Source organism: Ovis aries, chromosome 5, assembly GCF_016772045.2.
Source record: "Ovis aries strain OAR_USU_Benz2616 breed Rambouillet chromosome 5, ARS-UI_Ramb_v3.0, whole genome shotgun sequence".
Classification (NCBI taxonomy): domain Eukaryota; kingdom Metazoa; phylum Chordata; class Mammalia; order Artiodactyla; family Bovidae; genus Ovis; species Ovis aries.
Window position 1 is genome coordinate 15611748 of NC_056058.1, and position 18121 is coordinate 15629868.

General features: G+C 50.6%; 1 protein-coding gene and 1 long non-coding RNA gene across 3 annotated transcripts in view; one reads left to right on the forward strand and one right to left on the reverse strand.

The window, feature by feature from the left end:
- Positions 1-7982: 7982 nt before the first annotated feature.
- LOC132659804 (uncharacterized) lies at positions 7983-10069 on the reverse strand. Its single transcript, XR_009600644.1, has 2 exons — positions 9755-10069; positions 7983-9449 (listed from the first exon to the last, which is right to left on the reverse strand). It is a non-coding gene; the product is annotated as an uncharacterized LOC132659804 (long non-coding RNA).
- Positions 8822-18121, forward strand: part of LOC114114921 (complement C3-like) — a 36651-nt gene continuing 27351 nt past the window's right edge. The window contains exons 1-14 of one of the 2 annotated variants that reach the window (XM_042250075.1): positions 8822-9003; positions 9824-10016; positions 10945-11107; positions 11215-11285; positions 13088-13182; positions 13286-13368; positions 13470-13560; positions 13675-13777; positions 13908-14034; positions 14526-14641; positions 14742-14888; positions 15802-16011; positions 16143-16349; positions 17715-17873. In XM_042250075.1, coding sequence (XP_042106009.1) covers positions 8927-9003; positions 9824-10016; positions 10945-11107; positions 11215-11285; positions 13088-13182; positions 13286-13368; positions 13470-13560; positions 13675-13777; positions 13908-14034; positions 14526-14641; positions 14742-14888; positions 15802-16011; positions 16143-16349; positions 17715-17873 — 1842 coding nt within the window. In that variant the 5' untranslated portion in view covers positions 8822-8926. Of the gene's footprint in view, positions 9399-9823; positions 10017-10944; positions 11108-11214; positions 11286-13087; positions 13183-13285; positions 13369-13469; positions 13561-13674; positions 13778-13907; positions 14035-14525; positions 14642-14741; positions 14889-15801; positions 16012-16142; positions 16350-17714; positions 17874-18121 lie in introns of both variants that reach the window. The other variant, XM_060415540.1, reaches the window with a different exon arrangement.

Consider the following 18121-nt stretch of genomic DNA (forward strand, 5'->3'; position numbering starts at 1 on the left):
TGTTGTGATCACTCACCTAGAGCCAGACATCCTGAAATGCAAAGTCGAGTGGGCCTTAGGAAGCATCACTATGAATAAAGCTAGTGGAGGTGATGGAATTCCAGTTGAGCTATTTCAAATCTTGAAAGATGATGCTGTAAAGTGCTGCATTCAGTATGCCAGCAAATCTGGAAAACACAGCAGTGGCCACAGGACTGGAAAAGGTCAGTTTTCATTTCAATTTCAAAGAAAGGCAATGCCAAAGAATGTTCTAACTAGTGCACAATTGCACTCATCTCACACACTGGCAAAGTAATGCTCAAAATTCTCCAAGCCAGGCTTTAACAGTATATGAACTGTGAACTTCCAGATGTTCAAGTTGGGTTTAGAAAAGGCAAAGGAGCCAGAGATCAAATTGCCAACATCTACTGGATCATTGAAAAGGCAAGAGAGTTCCAGAAAAAAATATCTACTTCTGCTTTATTGATTACGCCAAAGCCTTTGACTGTGTGGGTCACAACAAACTGCGGAAAATTCTTCAAGAGATGGGAATACCAGACCACCTGACCTGCCTCCTGAGAAATCTGTATGCATGTCAAGAGGCAACAGTTAGAACCAGATATGGAACAACAGACTGTTTCCAAACTGGGCAAGGAGTATTTCAAGGCTGTATATTGTCACCCTGCTTATTTAACTTATATGCAGAGTATATCATGCAAAATTCCAGGCTGGATGAAGCACAAGCTGGAATCAAGATTGCTGGGAGAAATATCAATAATCTCAGATATGTAGATGACACCACCCTTATGGCAGAAAGCAAAGAAAAACTAGAGAGCCTCTTGATGAAAGTGAAAGAGGAGAGTGAAAAAGCCGACTTAAAACTCAACATTCAAAAAATGAAGGTCATGGCATCCAGTCCCATCACTTCATGGCAAATAGATGGGGAAACAGTGGAAACAGTGACAGATTTTATTTTGGGGGGCTCCAAAATCACTGTCGATGGTGACTGCTGCCATGAAATTAAAAGACGTTTGATCCTTGGAAGAAAAGCTATGTCCAACCTAGACAGCATATTACAAAAGCAGAGATATTACTTTGCCAACAAAGGTCCATCTAGTCAAAGCTATGATTTTTCTAATAATCAGTTATAGATGTGAGAGGTGGACTATAAAGAAAGCTGAGCACCGAAGAACTGATTCTTTTGAACTGTGGTGTTGGAGAAGACTCTTGAGAGTCCCTTGGACTGCAAGGAGATATAACCAGTCCATCCTAAAGGAGGTCAGTCCTGAATATTCATTGGAAGGACTGATGCTGAAGCTGAAACTCCAATACTTTGGCCACCTGATGCAAGAATTGGCTCATTGGAAAAGACCCTGATGCTGGGAAAGATTGAAGGCAGGAGGAGAGGGGGACGACAGAGGATGAGATAGTTGGATGGCATCACCTACTTGATGGACATGAGTTTGAGCAAGCTCTGGGAGTTGGTGATGGACAGGGAAGCCTGATGTGCTGCAGTCCATGAGGCCGCAAAGAATTGGACACAACTGAGAAACACACAAGCACACATACACGTTATTGATTTTGCAAAAATAAAAAGGGTTATAAGAGAATACTATGGATAGTTCTGGGCTTCCCAGGTGGTGCTAGTGGTAAAGAACCCCTTTGCCAACACAGGAGACATGGGTTTGATCCCTGGGTCAGGAAGATCACCTGGAGGAGGGCATGGCAACCTGCTCCAGTATTCTTGCTTGGAGGATCCCATGGGCAGAGGAGCCTGGTGGGCTATAGTCCATAGGGTCAAAAAGGGTTGGACATGACTGAGGTAACTTAGCACTCACACACGAATAGCTCTATGCCAACAAACTTAATAACCTAGATGAAATGGACAGATGCTTAGAAATATACAACCTACCAAAACTGACTTAAGATGAAATAGAAAATCTGAATAGACCTAGAATAAGGAAGGAGATTTAATCACTAATCAAAAATCTCCCAACAAAGAAAAGCCCAGATTGGATGATTTCAGTGGTGAATTTTATCAAACATTTAATGAAAATATAACACCAATCTCTCCCAAACTTTTCCCAAAAAAATATCGAAAAGGAGGGAACACTTTCAAACTCATTCTGAGGGAGTTCAGGTTTGGTTCTTAGTTAGGGAACAAGACCCCACGTGTGGCAACTAGAGATCCCGCATGCCACAACAAATGCCGTAAGATCCTGAAAACCACAGCTAAGCCTGATGCAGCCAAATGAAGAAAAATAAAATAATTAAATATTTTTAAATAAAAATATAAAATAGTAGCAAACGATATAGAATATCGGTAGCATATTGAAAGGTGCTTCCCGGGTGGCTCCGTGGTAAGGAATTCACCTACAGTGCTAGGGATGCAGGTTGTATCCTTGGGTGGCAAAGATCCCCTGGAGAAGGACATGGCAACCCACTTTTCCCACTCTGCACCCAGACTTGCCCCCAAGCCTCTCGACCTTGCCCGCATTTGCTGTGTAGCCTGTTAAGTAGCTTAACCTCTCTGTTTCCTTTCATGTAAAATGGGGACCCCAGAGAGCTGAGTATCACACATCATGATGGGAATCTGGCTCAGCACAGTGCCCTGCAACACAGCCTGACCATTTGTGAATTTCCCCCAACCTCCAGGAGTGCAGATTAGAGGTGCACCTGTGCACACATCTGTGCACACACCTGTGGGCAGGCGCCCATGATGCATTTTGCTCCGCCCCACTTCACCCTTCATCTAGAGCACTCAGAACCTCTTCTGGAGCCCTGAGAAATATTCCTTGGTTGGGACTGCTGGCATGGATGGGCCAGGGGGAGGAAATCAGGCTGGGGTCAAGGGTTTCTGCAAGCGGAAACAGGTCCAGCTAGGGCCCAGATGAATATATATAGCCCAGCCAGACAAGGAAGTGGGAAGACTGAGGAAATTCTGCAGCAAGGCGATGCCCAGAACAGTTTGCAAGTTCCTCTGCAGGTCTGGCGGGGGTCAGGGGGGAGGGCAAGAGCAACTGGCAGAAGCCTAAAGGCAGGCAGACATTGTTGGACTCTATGCTGGGGCCCATGAGAGGCAAGAAGAGTTTAAAGCAATGAGGGACTTGGTTGTCCAGGGATGATGTTTTATTCTTCGTGTGTGTTAGGGCATATGGCTTTCCCAAGTTGTCCCCTCCCTAATCCCCACAGCCTGGAACTATGTCCCCTTACATGACAAGAGGTACTTTCCATGTGTGATTCAATTAAGCATGTTAGAATGAGGAATGATTCTGGATTGTTTGGATGGATGCACTGTCATTACAAGAGTCCCTGTAAGAGGTGGGGGGCGGGGGGGGGGCACTTCACAGGAGGCTCAGATGGTGAAGAATCAGCCTGCAATATAGGAGACCCAGGTATGATTCCTGGGTCGGGAAGATCCCCTGGAGAAGGGAATGGCAACCTGCTCCAGTATTCTTGCCTGGAGAGTCCCATGGACTGAGGAGCCTGGTGGGCTATAGTCCATGGGGTCACAAAGAAATGGACACGACTCTGACTAATACTAGGAGGGTCAGGATCAGAGAATGAGATGTGATGGTGAAAAGCGCTGTGGGGTGTTTTATTTGGTTGAGTTTTGCTTTGGTTTGGTTTTTGGCTGTGTCAGGTCTTGGTTGCTGCACGCAGAATCTTCCAATTGTTGTTGCGGCATGTGGGATCTTTAGTTATGGCTCTCAGGATCTGTTATTTGCTCCCTGTGGGATCTAGTTCCCCAGCTAGAGATGGAACTCAGGCCCCCTGCATTCAGAGCGCAGAGTCTTAGCCAGTGGACTGAAGATAAGTCCCTAGAGTCATGCATTTGGAAGATGGAAGAAGCCACGAGCCCAGGAATGGAGGCAGCCCCTAGAAGCCAGCATGGCCCTAATACAGATTCTCCCCTAGAGCTTCCAGAAGAAACACAGCCCTCCTGACACCTCAATTTCAGACTTCAGCTCTCCGGAACTGTAGGATAATAAACATTGTTCTAAGCCACCAGAACTGTGATCATCTGTTACAGCAGCAATCAGAAACTCTGGAGCCCAGCTGCCTGCTTCAAATCTCAGCTGCTACCAGCCAGAGGCTCTTAACCAAGTGGCCAAAGCCCTCAGTTTCTTTACCTGTAAAATGGGGATAGTAATAGCACCTAATGGGCTTGCCCAGAGGCTCAGTGGTAAAGAATCCACCTGCCAATGGAAGAGACTTGAGTTTGATCCCTGGGTTGGGAAGATGCCCTGGAGAAGGAACTGGCAACCAACCTCAAAATTTTGCCTAAGAAACCCCACGGACAGAGGAGCCTGGTGAGCTCCAGCCCATGGGGTCACAAAAGAGTCAGACACAACTGAGTGACTAAACAGCAACAGTAGCACCTAAGGCACTCAGAATAAACGAGATGTGCAGAGTTAAGATGCACAAAATCAATAAGACCCTGCCACCGAGGTTCACAGTCCTTAGCATGCATTCCACAATTACGCATCATGATTTTGTAGAAGGGATGCAAAGGTGTGTTTTAGAAAAAAATCCCCAGTTGCTGTGGACTAGATGACCTGGAAGAGGTGAGTTTACAGCAAGGAGGCCAGGGACCACAGGAGTGGAAAGAAGGATGGATGGGGAGAAACAACCGAGGGGTCCCAGGGAGGATTACAGGGGATGAGGGAGAGGGAGGAAGAGGGAAATCTGGCCTGGAGGCCTGGAGGGGCTGTCACTGAAATAAGGCAAGAGAGAGGAGAGGCAGAAGTTAGTAAAAATAAAAACACAGTTCAAGTACATCTTGCATGCACCAATTGCTGGGCGCCTATCTGAGCACTAGCTTGCCTGATAATAGATGCTGTCATCCCAAAACTCAGAGGGAGGTTCCTTGCTCTGTTCTGCAAGGAACAGAGGCTGGGAGAAGGCAGAGCTGGAGTCAAAACTTCTGGCTTGGAACTCACTGGTGGTCCAGTGGTAAGGACTCCACGGTCACTGATGATGGCCTGTGTTTGATCCCTGTAAGGGATCAAAGATTCTTCAAGGGATCATAAGATTCTTCAAGCTGAGTGGCATGTTCAAGAAAAAAAAAAAACACGAAAACAAACCTTGGCCCCTGTATTCGCCAAAGTGGAGGGTTCCTGGTATCTCTGCTTGCATATGCATGAGTAGGCGGGGGAAAGGAGCCAGAGGGCAAATGGGTGGGTTCCATCAGGTCAAGGTTAACCCAAGTTACTGAGTAACAAGTAGGGGAGAAGGGGAAGCCTAGGCTGCTGATGGGGAGGGAGAGGTGGAGGTGGGACCAGGCTCTAGGTCCTGGAGAGAAATTCCCAGAAAGCAGTGTAGCACCCATCCTGGAATGGGTGGGGGTGAAGGGTGAGGAAGATGGATGTCCGCTGCTCCCAGATGTGGCCACGCCTGTGTGGGGAAAGGGCGGGTTGGGGTGCACCCAGGAGATAACAGTACTAAGGCAAATGCAGAGAACTGAAGGGGAGAGGGGCACCTGGGCTCCCGTCACTCAGAAATCACACCCATTTCTGCCCCCCTCCCCGTTCTATTTGCACCCTAGCTAGGGTTGCCAGAAAAAATACAGGATGCCCAGTTGAATCTGTATTTCAGATAAGTAACAAATATTTTGGGTTTCTCTGGCGGCTCAGCGGTAAAGAATCCACCTGCCAATGCAAACGACTCGGGTTCAATCCCTGATCCAGGAAGATCCCCTGGAGAAGGAAATGGCAGCTCACTTCAGAAGTCTTGCCAGGGAAATCCCACGGACAGAGGGCCCTGGTGGGCTACAATCCATGGTGTTGCAAAAGAGTTGGGCACAACTTAGCAACTAAACAACAACAAGCAAACATATTCTGTTTGTGTAAGAGTCTCCTAGAGGGGCATCCTCTAGGAGGATGGTCCAGTGGTTAGGACTCCAGGCTTCCAGTGCAGGGGTCCTGGGTTTGTTCCCTGGTCAGGAAACTAAGATCCTGCAAGATGTATTGCATGGCAAAAAAAAAAAAAAAAATCCCCTAGATATTCCACTTAGAACCTGCCCAGGCAGCCTCACTCCCCCTGGGTCCACACCAAGAATGCCTCCTTCTCTTTCTCCCCTGCTGGCGTATCTTTCCCATCCTCCTCCTCCCAAACTTCTGGATGCAAATATCCATTCCCCTGAAAAAAGCCTGGAAGAATTCCTCTTGTTTCCTTCCCTCCCAGGAGACCTTGGTTCACTTTCCCCTCCATCCCTCTGGTCACCTCCTGGATATCATGGGTAGGACCCTTCTCAGACCTTCATCACTGTGGGCATGAGCCTTCCCTCCAAGCCCAGGACTTCAAGGCATCTGTGTGTAGTCGGTCGCTCAGTGTCCGACTCTGTTGCCCCATGGACTATAGCCCACCAGGCTCCCCTGTCCATGGGATTCTCCAGGCAAGAATACTGGAAGGCATAGCCATGCCCTCCTCCAGGGGATCTTCCCAACCCAGGAATCGAACTTGTGTTTCTCACAGCATCTGGGTTCTCGTAATTGTCAAGACAGCAGGAACTGGGACTTCCCTGGCGGTCCAGTGGATAAGACTCTGCGCTTCAAATGCGGGGGGTGGGGGAGCAGTTTCGATCCCCGGTTGGGGGAGCTAAGATCCCACCTGCCTGCTGCTCGGTGTGGCCAGAATAAAAAAGAGCAGCAGGAACTGCCATCAGCCCCTTTGTTCAGATGGACTAACTGAGGCTCTGAGGGAGGGGCATGCAACCCCGCGGGGAGAGCGAGGTCAGCAGGAATTCCTTCTCAAATTCTTGATTCCTTGACAAATCACAGAGCCCTAAGGCTTAAGTCTATAACGGAACCAGGAAACGGGGTGAATGTTTTGGCGGGTGGACGGGGGAGAAAGATAAAGAAAGTATTGGGGAGTGGAGGATCCTAGAAGGTGGCCATATCTCAGTTTCAGAAGTTGAACCCCAGTTCTGTAGGGTAAGCAAGTGTTTGCCTCCCCCCACCCCCTCCTCCTCTTCCAAGGAAAGGGTGTCGCAATCAGATCAGACAGAGTCCAGGTTTGTTGTTTCTCCACGCCTCCCCCTACTCGGGGGGAGGGACACAGGGGGCATGGCCAGGAAAAGAGCACGGTTTACAGGAAATCAGAGTGAGGTCCCTGTTAACCCCTTCAAGGAGGCTCTGGAAAACAGCCCTCTGGGCTTCTGAATCCTCCATCTCTTCAGGGTTCTAGATAGATCCCCCATCCTCCCTACACCTGGCTTCACATTCTCCCCATCCCCCAGAGGCTCAACTTACAAGCACATTAAATTGACACTGAGGCAAAAATAGGGTGGTGGGCCGGGGACAGGGGTGGGGGAGGGGGAGGGGCGGGAGTGAGGAAATTGGCAACTTTGTGCAAGACTGGTGAATATGCAAATCAATATAACTACGGAGGGGAATTTAGCGATATCTAGCAAGGTTACTGTTAAAACACAGCCTTTGATCAGAATTATCTTTTCTCATTGTAGTAAGAACCCTTTGAAGTTGCTTGCTGTTATAACCCCTTTACAGGAGGAAACTGAGGCTCAAGTGGTTATCAGTAATTTCCCCTAGGTTTACCAGTTAACAATCATGAGAACTGGGCAATAATGCAGATTACTCTTTGGAGGGAGCATGGTTTTGTAAGAATAGGAAGTCTGTCTGTCCATCAGTAGAAGACTGGTTACTTTCACTGCCTGTAAGAACAAGAAAGCTCTCTGTGCTCTGATAGTGAGACAATCTCTACTGTATATTGTTTATGAAAAAGCAAGGTGTAACCCACGGAGAACAGGAAGAAGAGTGTGTAGAGCTTTCTGATATTTGTTTTTGAAACGTGTGAATGTTTGTAAATGTATAATATACCTCTGGAGAGAAACGTGAGACTTGGTTACAGGGTCATGTCCGAGACCCTGATGGCTAGCAACAAGAGCAGGAGGAAGGTTACCTTTTAGATATTGAACCATATGACTATATTACCAATTCGTATGCAACAGGTTAAATACAATTTTTAACAATAATAATATCCCGAGGATGTTTTTAAATTTATTTTTTAATTGGAGGATAATTGCTTTACAATGTTATGTTGGTTTCTGCCATACATAAACATGAATCAGCCATAGGTATACACATGTCCCATCCCTCTTGAACCTCCCTCCCCTAAGAAGGTGTTGATGTAACAAAAGCTAGCCATGGGACTTTCCTCAATTATGACTTTTTAGCCACTCAGGCCTCTTGACGAGATTAGGTGAAGGGAATTCCAGGCTCTCCTTGCCCTAGAAAACATTCTCAGTTGGATAGTGAACTCCTACACATACTTCAAAGCCCAGCTGAAATGTCCCCTCCTCCAAGAAACCTTCCCTGACTCTCCAAGAAGCTGAGTCCTTCTCCAGTGGAGAAAACACTCCATGGGGCTAGGACCATTGATATTGGACTCTGTCCCCGGACCCAGCCCCATGCCAACATGGAAGATTCTGGAAGTGGGACATGAGATGCTAGCACAGAGATGGACTCACAGGAAGAGTCTGCTGAATAAATGCATGCTTAAAAGTAGACTGTGGGCCAGGCCCAGATATCTGGACTTGGGGGCGAAGGGTGGCTCTCTGCCCTCTGCTTTCATCTACTACCAAGTGGATGTAACCGGGAAAAGTCCCTGATCACCAGCTGGCCGTGACCCAGAGGAAGGCCAGGGCAGGAGGTTGTTGTGACCCTGTAGCTGAAGAACATGGCCCCGGGTTACTTATGCCAGGCATGCTGGCACTACAGATTGAAAACTTAGGAAACAGTATTGAGAAATCTGGGGCAGTCCCAGGGAGGAGGGAGGCTGCAGGGAGTAAGAGCTGGTCAGGGGAGGGAGGAAGGCAGGAGCCAAATAAAAGGTAGCCTCCAGCAACCTCAGCTCATTGCCCCCCCACCGCCTCACCGCCCTCTCCCTCTGTCCCTCCATCCCTCTGTTCCTCCACTGCCCCAGCACCATGCAGCCCACCTCAGGTCCCAGCCTGCTGCTGCTGCTGCTTCTAGCCAGTCTCCCCATGGCCTTGGGGAACCCCATGTGAGTAGTCACAGCCTGACCCCCAAAAAAGGCTGCTTCGGAGACGAGAGTGTGCATTTGTGGTACAAGGCCCTGCGTGTGTAGGGCGTGCACGTGGAATGAGTGATTCTGCAGGAGAGGTGACTTGGCGTCCTGGACATTTGACCGTCACAGATTCTGGGAGTTTGTAGTTTCAGGTTTTAAGGGTCTAGAGACTTCGCGTGGGTGTATGTGGCTGAGGGAGTGGATCTGGGTCTGGGGTGCCACAGGTTTAGGGAGGAGTTTGGGATGGTCTTGGCTGTCCTGGTGGCTCAGCAGGTAAGGAATCTACTTGCAATGCAGGAGACACAGGAGACGCGGGTTTGATCCCTGGGCCAGGAAGATCCCCTGGAGGAGGGCACCAGCAACCCACTCTGGTATTCTTGCCTGGAGAATCCCATGAACAAAGGAGCCTGGCCGGCTACAGTCTAGAGGGCAGCAAAGAGTTGGGCACCATTGACACCACTTAGCACATAGCACACATGGTGTTCAGGGCTGGGTGTTTAGAGACTCGGGGTGTTTAAAGACTTTGGGATTAGAGCTCCCGGAATAAGCGGGTTCAGTGGTGAGTCTGGAAGTCTTGGAAGAGTTGGCACCTCTCATTTTGGTGTTCAGCAGTTGATGGGATGTGCAGCACCGCCCCTGCCTCCCATCCCCCACCCCCGCCCCGCCCCCAGTTGTCTGCCGGTCACCGGATCCCCTGTGAGACCAGGGACTGGGGCAGAGTGCTCACCCTGGGGAAGGGCTGGCAGCTCGGGCTTCCGGGCATGACAGCTCCACGCCCCATGCTCCCTTCCGGCAGGTATTCCATGATCACCCCCAACGTCCTGCGTCTGGAGAGCGAGGAGACTGTGGTGCTGGAGGCCCACGGAGGACAAGGGAATATTCAGGTCTCGGTCACAGTCCACGACTTCCCGGCCAAGAAACAAGTGCTGTCAAACGAAAACACCCAGCTGAACAGCAACAATGGCTACCTGAGCACCGTCACCATCAAGGTGGGCGCGCCAGGGAGCCCAGTCCTGCTGATGCCGCACCGGCTCTGAGAGTCCTCCACGGAGTCCTCCGAGAGCCCTCCCCCTCTCTGAGCCCCACCCACACTGCCTGAGCCCCGCCCCTTCTGAGTCTCCCCCTCGGCCATCTGAGCCCTCCCTTTTCTGAGCCCCTCCCACTGCTTCGTCCAGAGCTTTCTCTGAGCTGTCTCCACCTTCTTTTTTATTTAAAGTTAATTAACTTATTTTAATTGGAAGACAATTACTTTACAATATTGTGATGGTTTTTGCCATACATCAACATGAATCGGCCACGGGTATGCATGTGTCGCCCCCCCCCCATCCTAAAAACCGCTTCCACATTGCTCCCCACCCTATCCCTCTGGGTTGTCCCAAAGCACTGGCTTTGGGTTCCCGGCTTTTAAATTTATACTGGAGGGTAATGTTGCAGTAATTTCAGGTGTGCAGTCAAGGGATTCAGTGATACACATACATACATATATACATTCTTTTCCAAATTCTTGCCTCATTTAGGCTGTTACGTAATATTGAGCAGAGGTCCCTGTGCTATACAGTAGCCCCTGGTCTCTCTCAAGTCCACCTCCTTCCAAGCTCTAGGATCTCTGAGCCCTTTCCCATTTCTGAGCCCCGGCCCTCCTAGCCCCTCCCTCTCTAAGCCCTCCTCTTCCTTCAGAGGCCCTTCCATCTGAGTCTTCTCTTTGAGTCCCTTCCCCTTCTGAGCCCTCCCTCCTCTGAGCTGCCTCTTGCTTCCCCTTCCCATGCCTCCCTCTGACCCCAAGCCCCTCTCTAACCCTCCCCCCATCTCAGTACCCCGTTACTCCCCAAATCTGGGCAAACCAGAATTGATGGGCAGGCTTTGTTGTGAAGAGGGCAGGTGGAGCAGACCCCTAATGATCTCTTGGTTCACTCCCAGATCCCGGCCAGCAAAGAGTTAAAATCAGACAAGGGGCACAAGTTCGTGATTGTTGTCGCGACCTTCGGGAATGTCCAGGTGGAGAAGGTGGTGCTGATCAGCCTTCAGAGCGGGTACCTCTTCATCCAGACGGACAAGACCATCTACACCCCAGGCTCCACGCGTAAGGGGCGGGGAGGGGTGGCTGGAGAGGGTGGGATTGGGGAGGGGCAGGGCTGGAGGAGGGGCAGAGTCTCACCCAACTCTGTCTCTCTCTCTCCCACCCATCAGTCCTCTGTCGGGTCTTCACTGTGGACCACAAGCTGCTGCCCGTGGGCCAGACGGTTTTCATCAGCATCGAGGTACCAGCCAACCGGGGCCCCAGACCTACCCGGGGCTGAGACCAAGGGAGAGACAAAGAGATCGAGACAGAGAAAGAGCCACCGGCGGAGACCCAAAGTCAAAGAGAGGCATATAGAGAGGTCGGGAGAGGGGGCCGGGAGCCAGGGAGACCACGTGGCGCGATGCTTGCTTGCGCCTGAGGATTCTAGCTCCAGATAGACACCCGGTCACTGTGTGACTCTGGACAGGTCACTTGACCTTTCCGAGTCTGTTGCTTCATCCGAGGCTTGGGATGATGACAGACACTAATTCCCTAGTGCCGCCAGAGGGCGCCCGTGAGCACTTGAGTCAGGCCCTGCCCTCTCCTCAGCCCCCAGCCCTCCAGGCCTCCCACTTCGCTGAGAACAAAATTTCAAGTCCTCCCGCAGCCCACAGGACTCTGCAAGACCTTCCCCATCCCCTCCCTGCCCTCGCTTCTTCCCTCTTCTTGGCTCGCTCTGCACCAGCCGCACACCGGTCTCCTCAGGCACAGCCCTGCCCCGGGGACTTTGCGTGGGCTATTCCCCCTACCCAGGAAACCCTCTTCCTGGAAATTTCCGCACCGACCGCTCCCTCACCTCCTTCAAGTCTTTGTTCCCGTGTCCCAATTTTACAGTGAGATCTCACTGAGTGCCCTGTAAAACTGCAACACCCCCTCTCCTTCTGGCATCGTAAATTGGATCTATACATTTTATTAATTGCACCTTCCCCTAACCTCCACTGAACATAAATTCCAAATGGAGAGTAAGGGATTTTCTGTTGACAGCATGCTTGGCGGGTAGTGGGATAAATAAAAAGTTACTGGAAGGAGGGAGGGAAGGAGAGGGGAGAGAGAAGCAGGGAGAGACGGGGAGGGAACCATACATGTAGGGTGAAGGGAGAGAGAAGGCAGGAAGACTGGGGCATGTCCTCCTCTGGGGATCTTCCTGAGTATTTCCTGAGATTACACAGAGCTAACAAGGGCCAGGTCCTGAGGGCTGTGAGCTGGCTTTAGAGATGAACAGGACACACATCTCCCCTAGAGGCACCGTGCTCAGCTCCCAGCAAATGTCACCCCGTACCAACAGAAGCATGTTATCCACAGTGACCCTAATTTCCAAGAGAAGCCAGAAAACCGGATTTCTATGTGATGTCTCCTGATGGTTAACTGTTGGCAGTGCATGAAATCACATGTGTATGAGGTCGAGCCATGCAACATTGCTATGTCAAAAAGGCAAATGTGGGCAGTTATGTGTGGTATATGTATGTGCTAATCAAATGCTTAGCACAGGGTCCTGCATCACAATAGATGACACGTGCTAGTTATTATCATTTTTAACATCTGTTTATTAGGTTGTGTTGCGTTGTAACTGCGACATGTGGAATCTAGTTCCATGACCAGGGGTCGAGCGTGCAATCCCTGCATTGGAAGTGTGGAGTTTTAGCCACTGGGCCACCACCAGGGAAGTCCCAAATGCTAGTCATTATTTGTCTTTGGAGAGACGCTGATCATCATCAGCTCTTGCCTATATTAACATGTCCCAAACCAGTGACATAGGGGTAATAATTATCTTTTTCTAGATATGCTCATTGAGCACAGAGAGGCTAAGTAACTTGCCCAAGGTCCCACAGCTTGTAATTGGCTCAGTGGGGATTTGAACCCAAGCTGACTGGCTCAGGGGCACGTTCTTCACCACTGCCCCTGTGGACCTAACACAGAGAGAATGTCCAGAGGTAGACAGGGAGGGGCGAGCCAAGAGGCAAAGCCTCATCTCTGAAGAGCCATTTCTCTGTCTCCCCACAGACTCCCGATGGCGTCCTTGTCAAGCGGGACTCCCTGTCTTCTCACAACCAGTTTGGCATCTTGGCCTTGTCCTGGAACATTCCAGAACTGGTGAAGTATGTCAGGTCCTCCAGGAGGGGGTTTGGGGCTCCCCTACCCCAGGAGAGGGAGTGGGGGGCTGCCAGGTGTGCCCAGATCACCAGCCTACCTTCCCCACAGCATGGGGGTGTGGAAGATCAAAGCCCACTATGAAGATTCTCCGCAGCAGGTCTTCTCCACTGAGTTTGAGGTGAAGGAATATGGTAAGAGGGCCAGGGAGCCGGGGCTAGGGGGTGGGGGGAGGGGGGAGTGCATCAGGCTGGGCCCAGTGCTGGTCCCCCACCAACATAATCTGTCCCCCCAGTGCTTCCCAGTTTTGAGGTCCAGCTAGAGCCTGAAGAGAAATTCTACTACGTTGATGACCCAGATGGCCTGAAGATCAACATCATTGCCAGGTGAGGGGCAGGGGGAGGGGCCAAGTGCGGTGAGGGGCTTAACCGAGGCCAAAGCTAGTTTGGAGGAAGACTCATCTGCAGAAGCAAAAATGTGAGACTGTCCCTGCATCGCAGGTTCTTGTATGGGGAGCACGTGGACGGAACAGCTTTCGTCATCTTTGGGGTCCAGGATGGTGACCGGAGAATTTCATTGACTCACTCCCTCACCCGTGTTCCGGTACCTAACAGAGGCCCTGTCTGGTCTCCTCCACCCTGAACACCCTTCCTGTCTCCTGTCGTCTGAGCTCACCCCCTGGGCACTCCCTCCAGGTCTCCCCTCCGCCATGAACCCTTACTGTCTCCCCCAGATCAACGATGGTAATGGGGAGGCCATACTGAGACGTCAGGTTTTGCTGAATGGAGTACAGCCCTCCCGAGCTGATGCCCTGGTGGGCAAGTCCATATATGTGTCCGCCACCGTCATCTTGCAATCAGGTGAGGCCCAGTCTGAGGGCGGAGGCCCAGAATGAAAGGGGGATCCAGTCTGAGGGGGGTCATGCAATCTGAGGGAGAAGGCCAAGAAGGAAGGGGGCAGGATCCAGTCTGACAAGGGAGGTCTCGTCTGAGAGAGGAAGCCCAGAATTAAGGGGGGGGTCCAGGCTGGCAGAGGAGGTCTAGCCTGAGGGAGGAGGTGCAGAATGAAGAGGGGCATCCAGTCTTACAGGGGAGACCTCGTCTGAGGGAGGAGGCCCAGAATGAAAGAGGGGTCCAATCTGACAGGGAAGAACCACTCTGAGGCATAAGACCCAGTGCAAGAGGGGAGACTCATTCTGAGGGTGGATATTCAGAATGAAGGTGGAATCAGGTCGATGAGGGAGATAGTCTAAGGACAGAGGCCCAGTACGAAGGCAGAGTGCAGTCTGATGGGGGAAGCCTGGTCCTGAAGGGTGGCCCAGGAGCCCACCCTCATGGCTGGCCCCCCTCAGGCAGCGACATGGTGGAGGCGGAGCGCACCGGGATCCCCATTGTGACTTCCCCCTACCAGATCCATTTCACCAAGACCCCCACGTTCTTCAAACCTGCCATGCCCTTCGACCTCATGGTGAGACCCTGGGCAGGACTGCACCCCTTGACACTGGTCCTGAGCACGATCACACCTCTGGGTCTGCCTAAATGCCCTCCACCTGCCCCTGTACCCACAGGTGTACGTGACGAACCCTGACGGCTCCCCTGCCCGCCGCATCCCAGTGGTGACCCAGGGCAGCAATGTGCAGTCCTTGACCCAGGATGATGGCGTGGCCATGCTAAGCATCAACACACAGAACAAACGGGATCCCCTGACCATCACCGTGAGTTCTGGGCCAGCCTCAGGGGACTTAATTTTGTAGAGTGGGGTCCTAACTTATGCACAAAAGGATCCTGTCCTGGGCATAGAGTGGGTTCCTTTCATTTGCATAAAGGGATGTGCCATCCACAGACATGTTTTCATTTGCATAAAAGGGCTCTCTTTATGTTTTCATTTATTTGAAGTAGAATTGACTTACAATGTTGTGTTAATTACTGCTGTACAGCACAATGATTCAGTTAGGCATATACATATGTACGTTCTTTTTCATAGTTTTTTCCATAATGGTTTATCACAGGATATTGAATAGAGCTCCCTGTGCTGTGCTGTAGGGCCTTGGTTATCCATTCTGTATGTAATAGTTTGCACGCACAGATGTGTTTCCATCTGCACAGCAGGGTCCTACCTTCTAGATGTCTTCTGCCCAGATGCCTTTTTATTTTAAATTATTTATTTATTCATTTTATTTATTCATCGGTGGCACCGGGTCTTCGTTGCTGTTTGCCAGCTTCTCTAGTTGTGGTGCTTGGATTTGTCACTGAGGTGGCTTCTCTCTGTTGCAGACCACAGGCTCTAGGGTGCATAGGCTCAATAGTTGTGACACACAGGCTTTTGCTCCACAGCCTGTGTAATCTTCCCAGACCAGGGATCGGACCCATGTTCCCTGCATTGGCAGGCAGATTCTTATCCACTGTGCCATCAAGGAAGTCCCTGCCTAGACATCTTCTATGCACACTTGTGATGGCATTGGGCCCACCTGGATCATTCGGTTTCTTCCCCATCTCCTTAATATCCTTAACCTAATCTCATCTGCAAAGTCTTTCTCCTCACATGAAATGCCTAGTCTCAGGGGTATGGATTTAGATGTCTCTGGGGAGGGCAGGTGGGCATCATGGCGTCTGTCTTTCCCTGACCAGGTACGCACAAAGAAGGACAATATCCCTGAGGAGCGACAGGCCACCAGGACCATGCAGGCCCTACCCTACAACACCCAGGGGAACTCCAATAACTACCTGCACCTCTCTGTGCCCCGCGTGGAGCTCAAGCCTGGGGACACTCTCAACGTCAACTTCCACCTGCGCACGGACCCCAGCCAGCAAGCCAAGATCCGCTACTACACCTACATGGTCCGTGGCTTTCTAGAACTCCCAGCATCCCTGGGAGCCCTCATCCATCCCAGATTCCACCTCCCCCAACCCTGACTCCCACCCATTCTCCCGCTCACCTTCCTTATCCTTATACTGAACTGTTCCCCCAGATCATGAACAAGGGGAAGCTCTTGAAGGTGGGACGCCAGGACCGAGAGCCCGGCCAGGACCTGGTGGTGTTGCCCTTGACCATCACATCAGACTTCATCCCTTCCTTCCGCCTGGTGGCCTATTACACGCTGATCAATGCCAATGGCCAGAGGGAGGTGGTGGCCGACTCTGTGTGGGTGGATGTCAAGGACTCGTGTATGGGCACGGTAAGCTCCCTGGCACCTCTCTGTGCCCATCTGGGGACCCTCCGCCTGGCTGTCCCTCTCCCCGTCTTGTGCCTCTGGCTCTGTCTCTCTCCAGCCTTACGAGTCCATGCCTCTCCCCCATTTCAGAGTACCTGCCCCTCCTCCTTTCCCATCTCATTCTTCCGTCTCTTTCAGCCTCAGTTTCTTCATCTTTTTTTTTCTTCATATGGACCATTTTTTAAAGTCTTTAGTGAGTTTGTTACAATACTACTTCTATTTTATGCTTTTGGTTTTTTGGCTGGGAGGCAGGTGGGATCTTAGCACCCCAACCAGGGATCGAACCTGTACTCCCTGAATTGGAAGGCAAAGTCCTAACCACTGGACCACCAGGGAAGTTCCCTTAGCTTCTTTTTCTCCCAGTTTTATTGAAATGTAATTTACACACAGTACTAAGTTTAAGGTGTAGAGCATGATTTAACCGAGGTACATCATAAGTGATCACCATAATAAGTTGAGTGAATACCGATCATCTCGTAGAGATGTGAGATTAAAGAAATAGAAAAAAAAAATCTTTCCCCTTGTGGTGAGAATTCAGGGTTTCCTCTAATGACCTTCCTATATAATGGCGCAGCAGGGTTAAGTACATGTATTTATTATATTGTACATTACACCCCTGGTACTTATAGCTGAAAGTTTGTTTTTAACCACCTTCACTCAGTTCCCCCTCCCTTTACCACACATCTGATCTCTTTTTCTATGAGTATGTTTGTTTGAAGTAGAATTGACCTATGGTCGTGGTTACTCGCTAAGTCATGTCCGACTCTTTGAAATCCCATGGACTGTAGTCTGCTGGGCTCCTCTGTACATGGGATTTCCCAGGCAAGAGTACTGGAGTGGGTTGTCATTTCCTTCTCCAGGGGATCTTCCCAACCCAGGGATCAAACCTGGGTCTCCTGCATTGCAGGTGGATTCTTTACCGACTGAGCTACAGGGAAGTGCCTAATTGACCTATGCCACTATGTTAGTTCCTGGCGTACGACATTTCTACAATCCGAATATCAGTATGTGATTCGATATTTCTGTGTTTCAAAATGCTCACCATGATGAGTCCTGTTAGTAACCACGTGTCACCATACAAAGATCCTATGTGGTTACTGACTATCTTCTTCACACTGTGTATTTGATCCCTATGACTCATTTATTTCGTAAGTGGAGGCTTGCACTCAGTGTCTGCCTTGCTCCTGGTTTTCTCTCTTTTCTGCCTGATGCCAGTTTGGCTTGCTTCTTCCCCTCCCCTTTCAGTCCACCTCAAGACCTCCTCTGTCTTGGGCTTCTTGGGGTCTTACAGGGCTGACTTCCCCCTCCAACCTGCTTCCCCTCCCATAGCTGGTGGTGAAAAATGATGGGAAGGAAGAGAAAAAGCATCGACCCGGGAAACAGATAACCCTGAAGATCGAGGCTAACCAGGGGTCCCGAGTGGGGCTGGTGGCCGTGGACAAGGGCGTGTTTGTGCTGAATAAGAAGAACAAATTGACCCAGAGTAAGGTATGCCCCAGAGTCGCTGAGGTTGGTTCAGAGATGGCATTGGGTTGAGGTGGGAATGCTGCTTGTTGTCGTTCAGTCACTCAGTCCTGTCCAACTCTTTTTCAACCCCATGGACTGTAGCCCACCAGGCTTCTCTGTGCATGGCATTTCCCAGGCAAGAATACTGGAGTGGGTTGCCATTTCCTTCTCCAGGGGACCTTCCCCACCCAGGGATGGGACCTGTGTCTCCTGCATTGGCAGGCAGATCC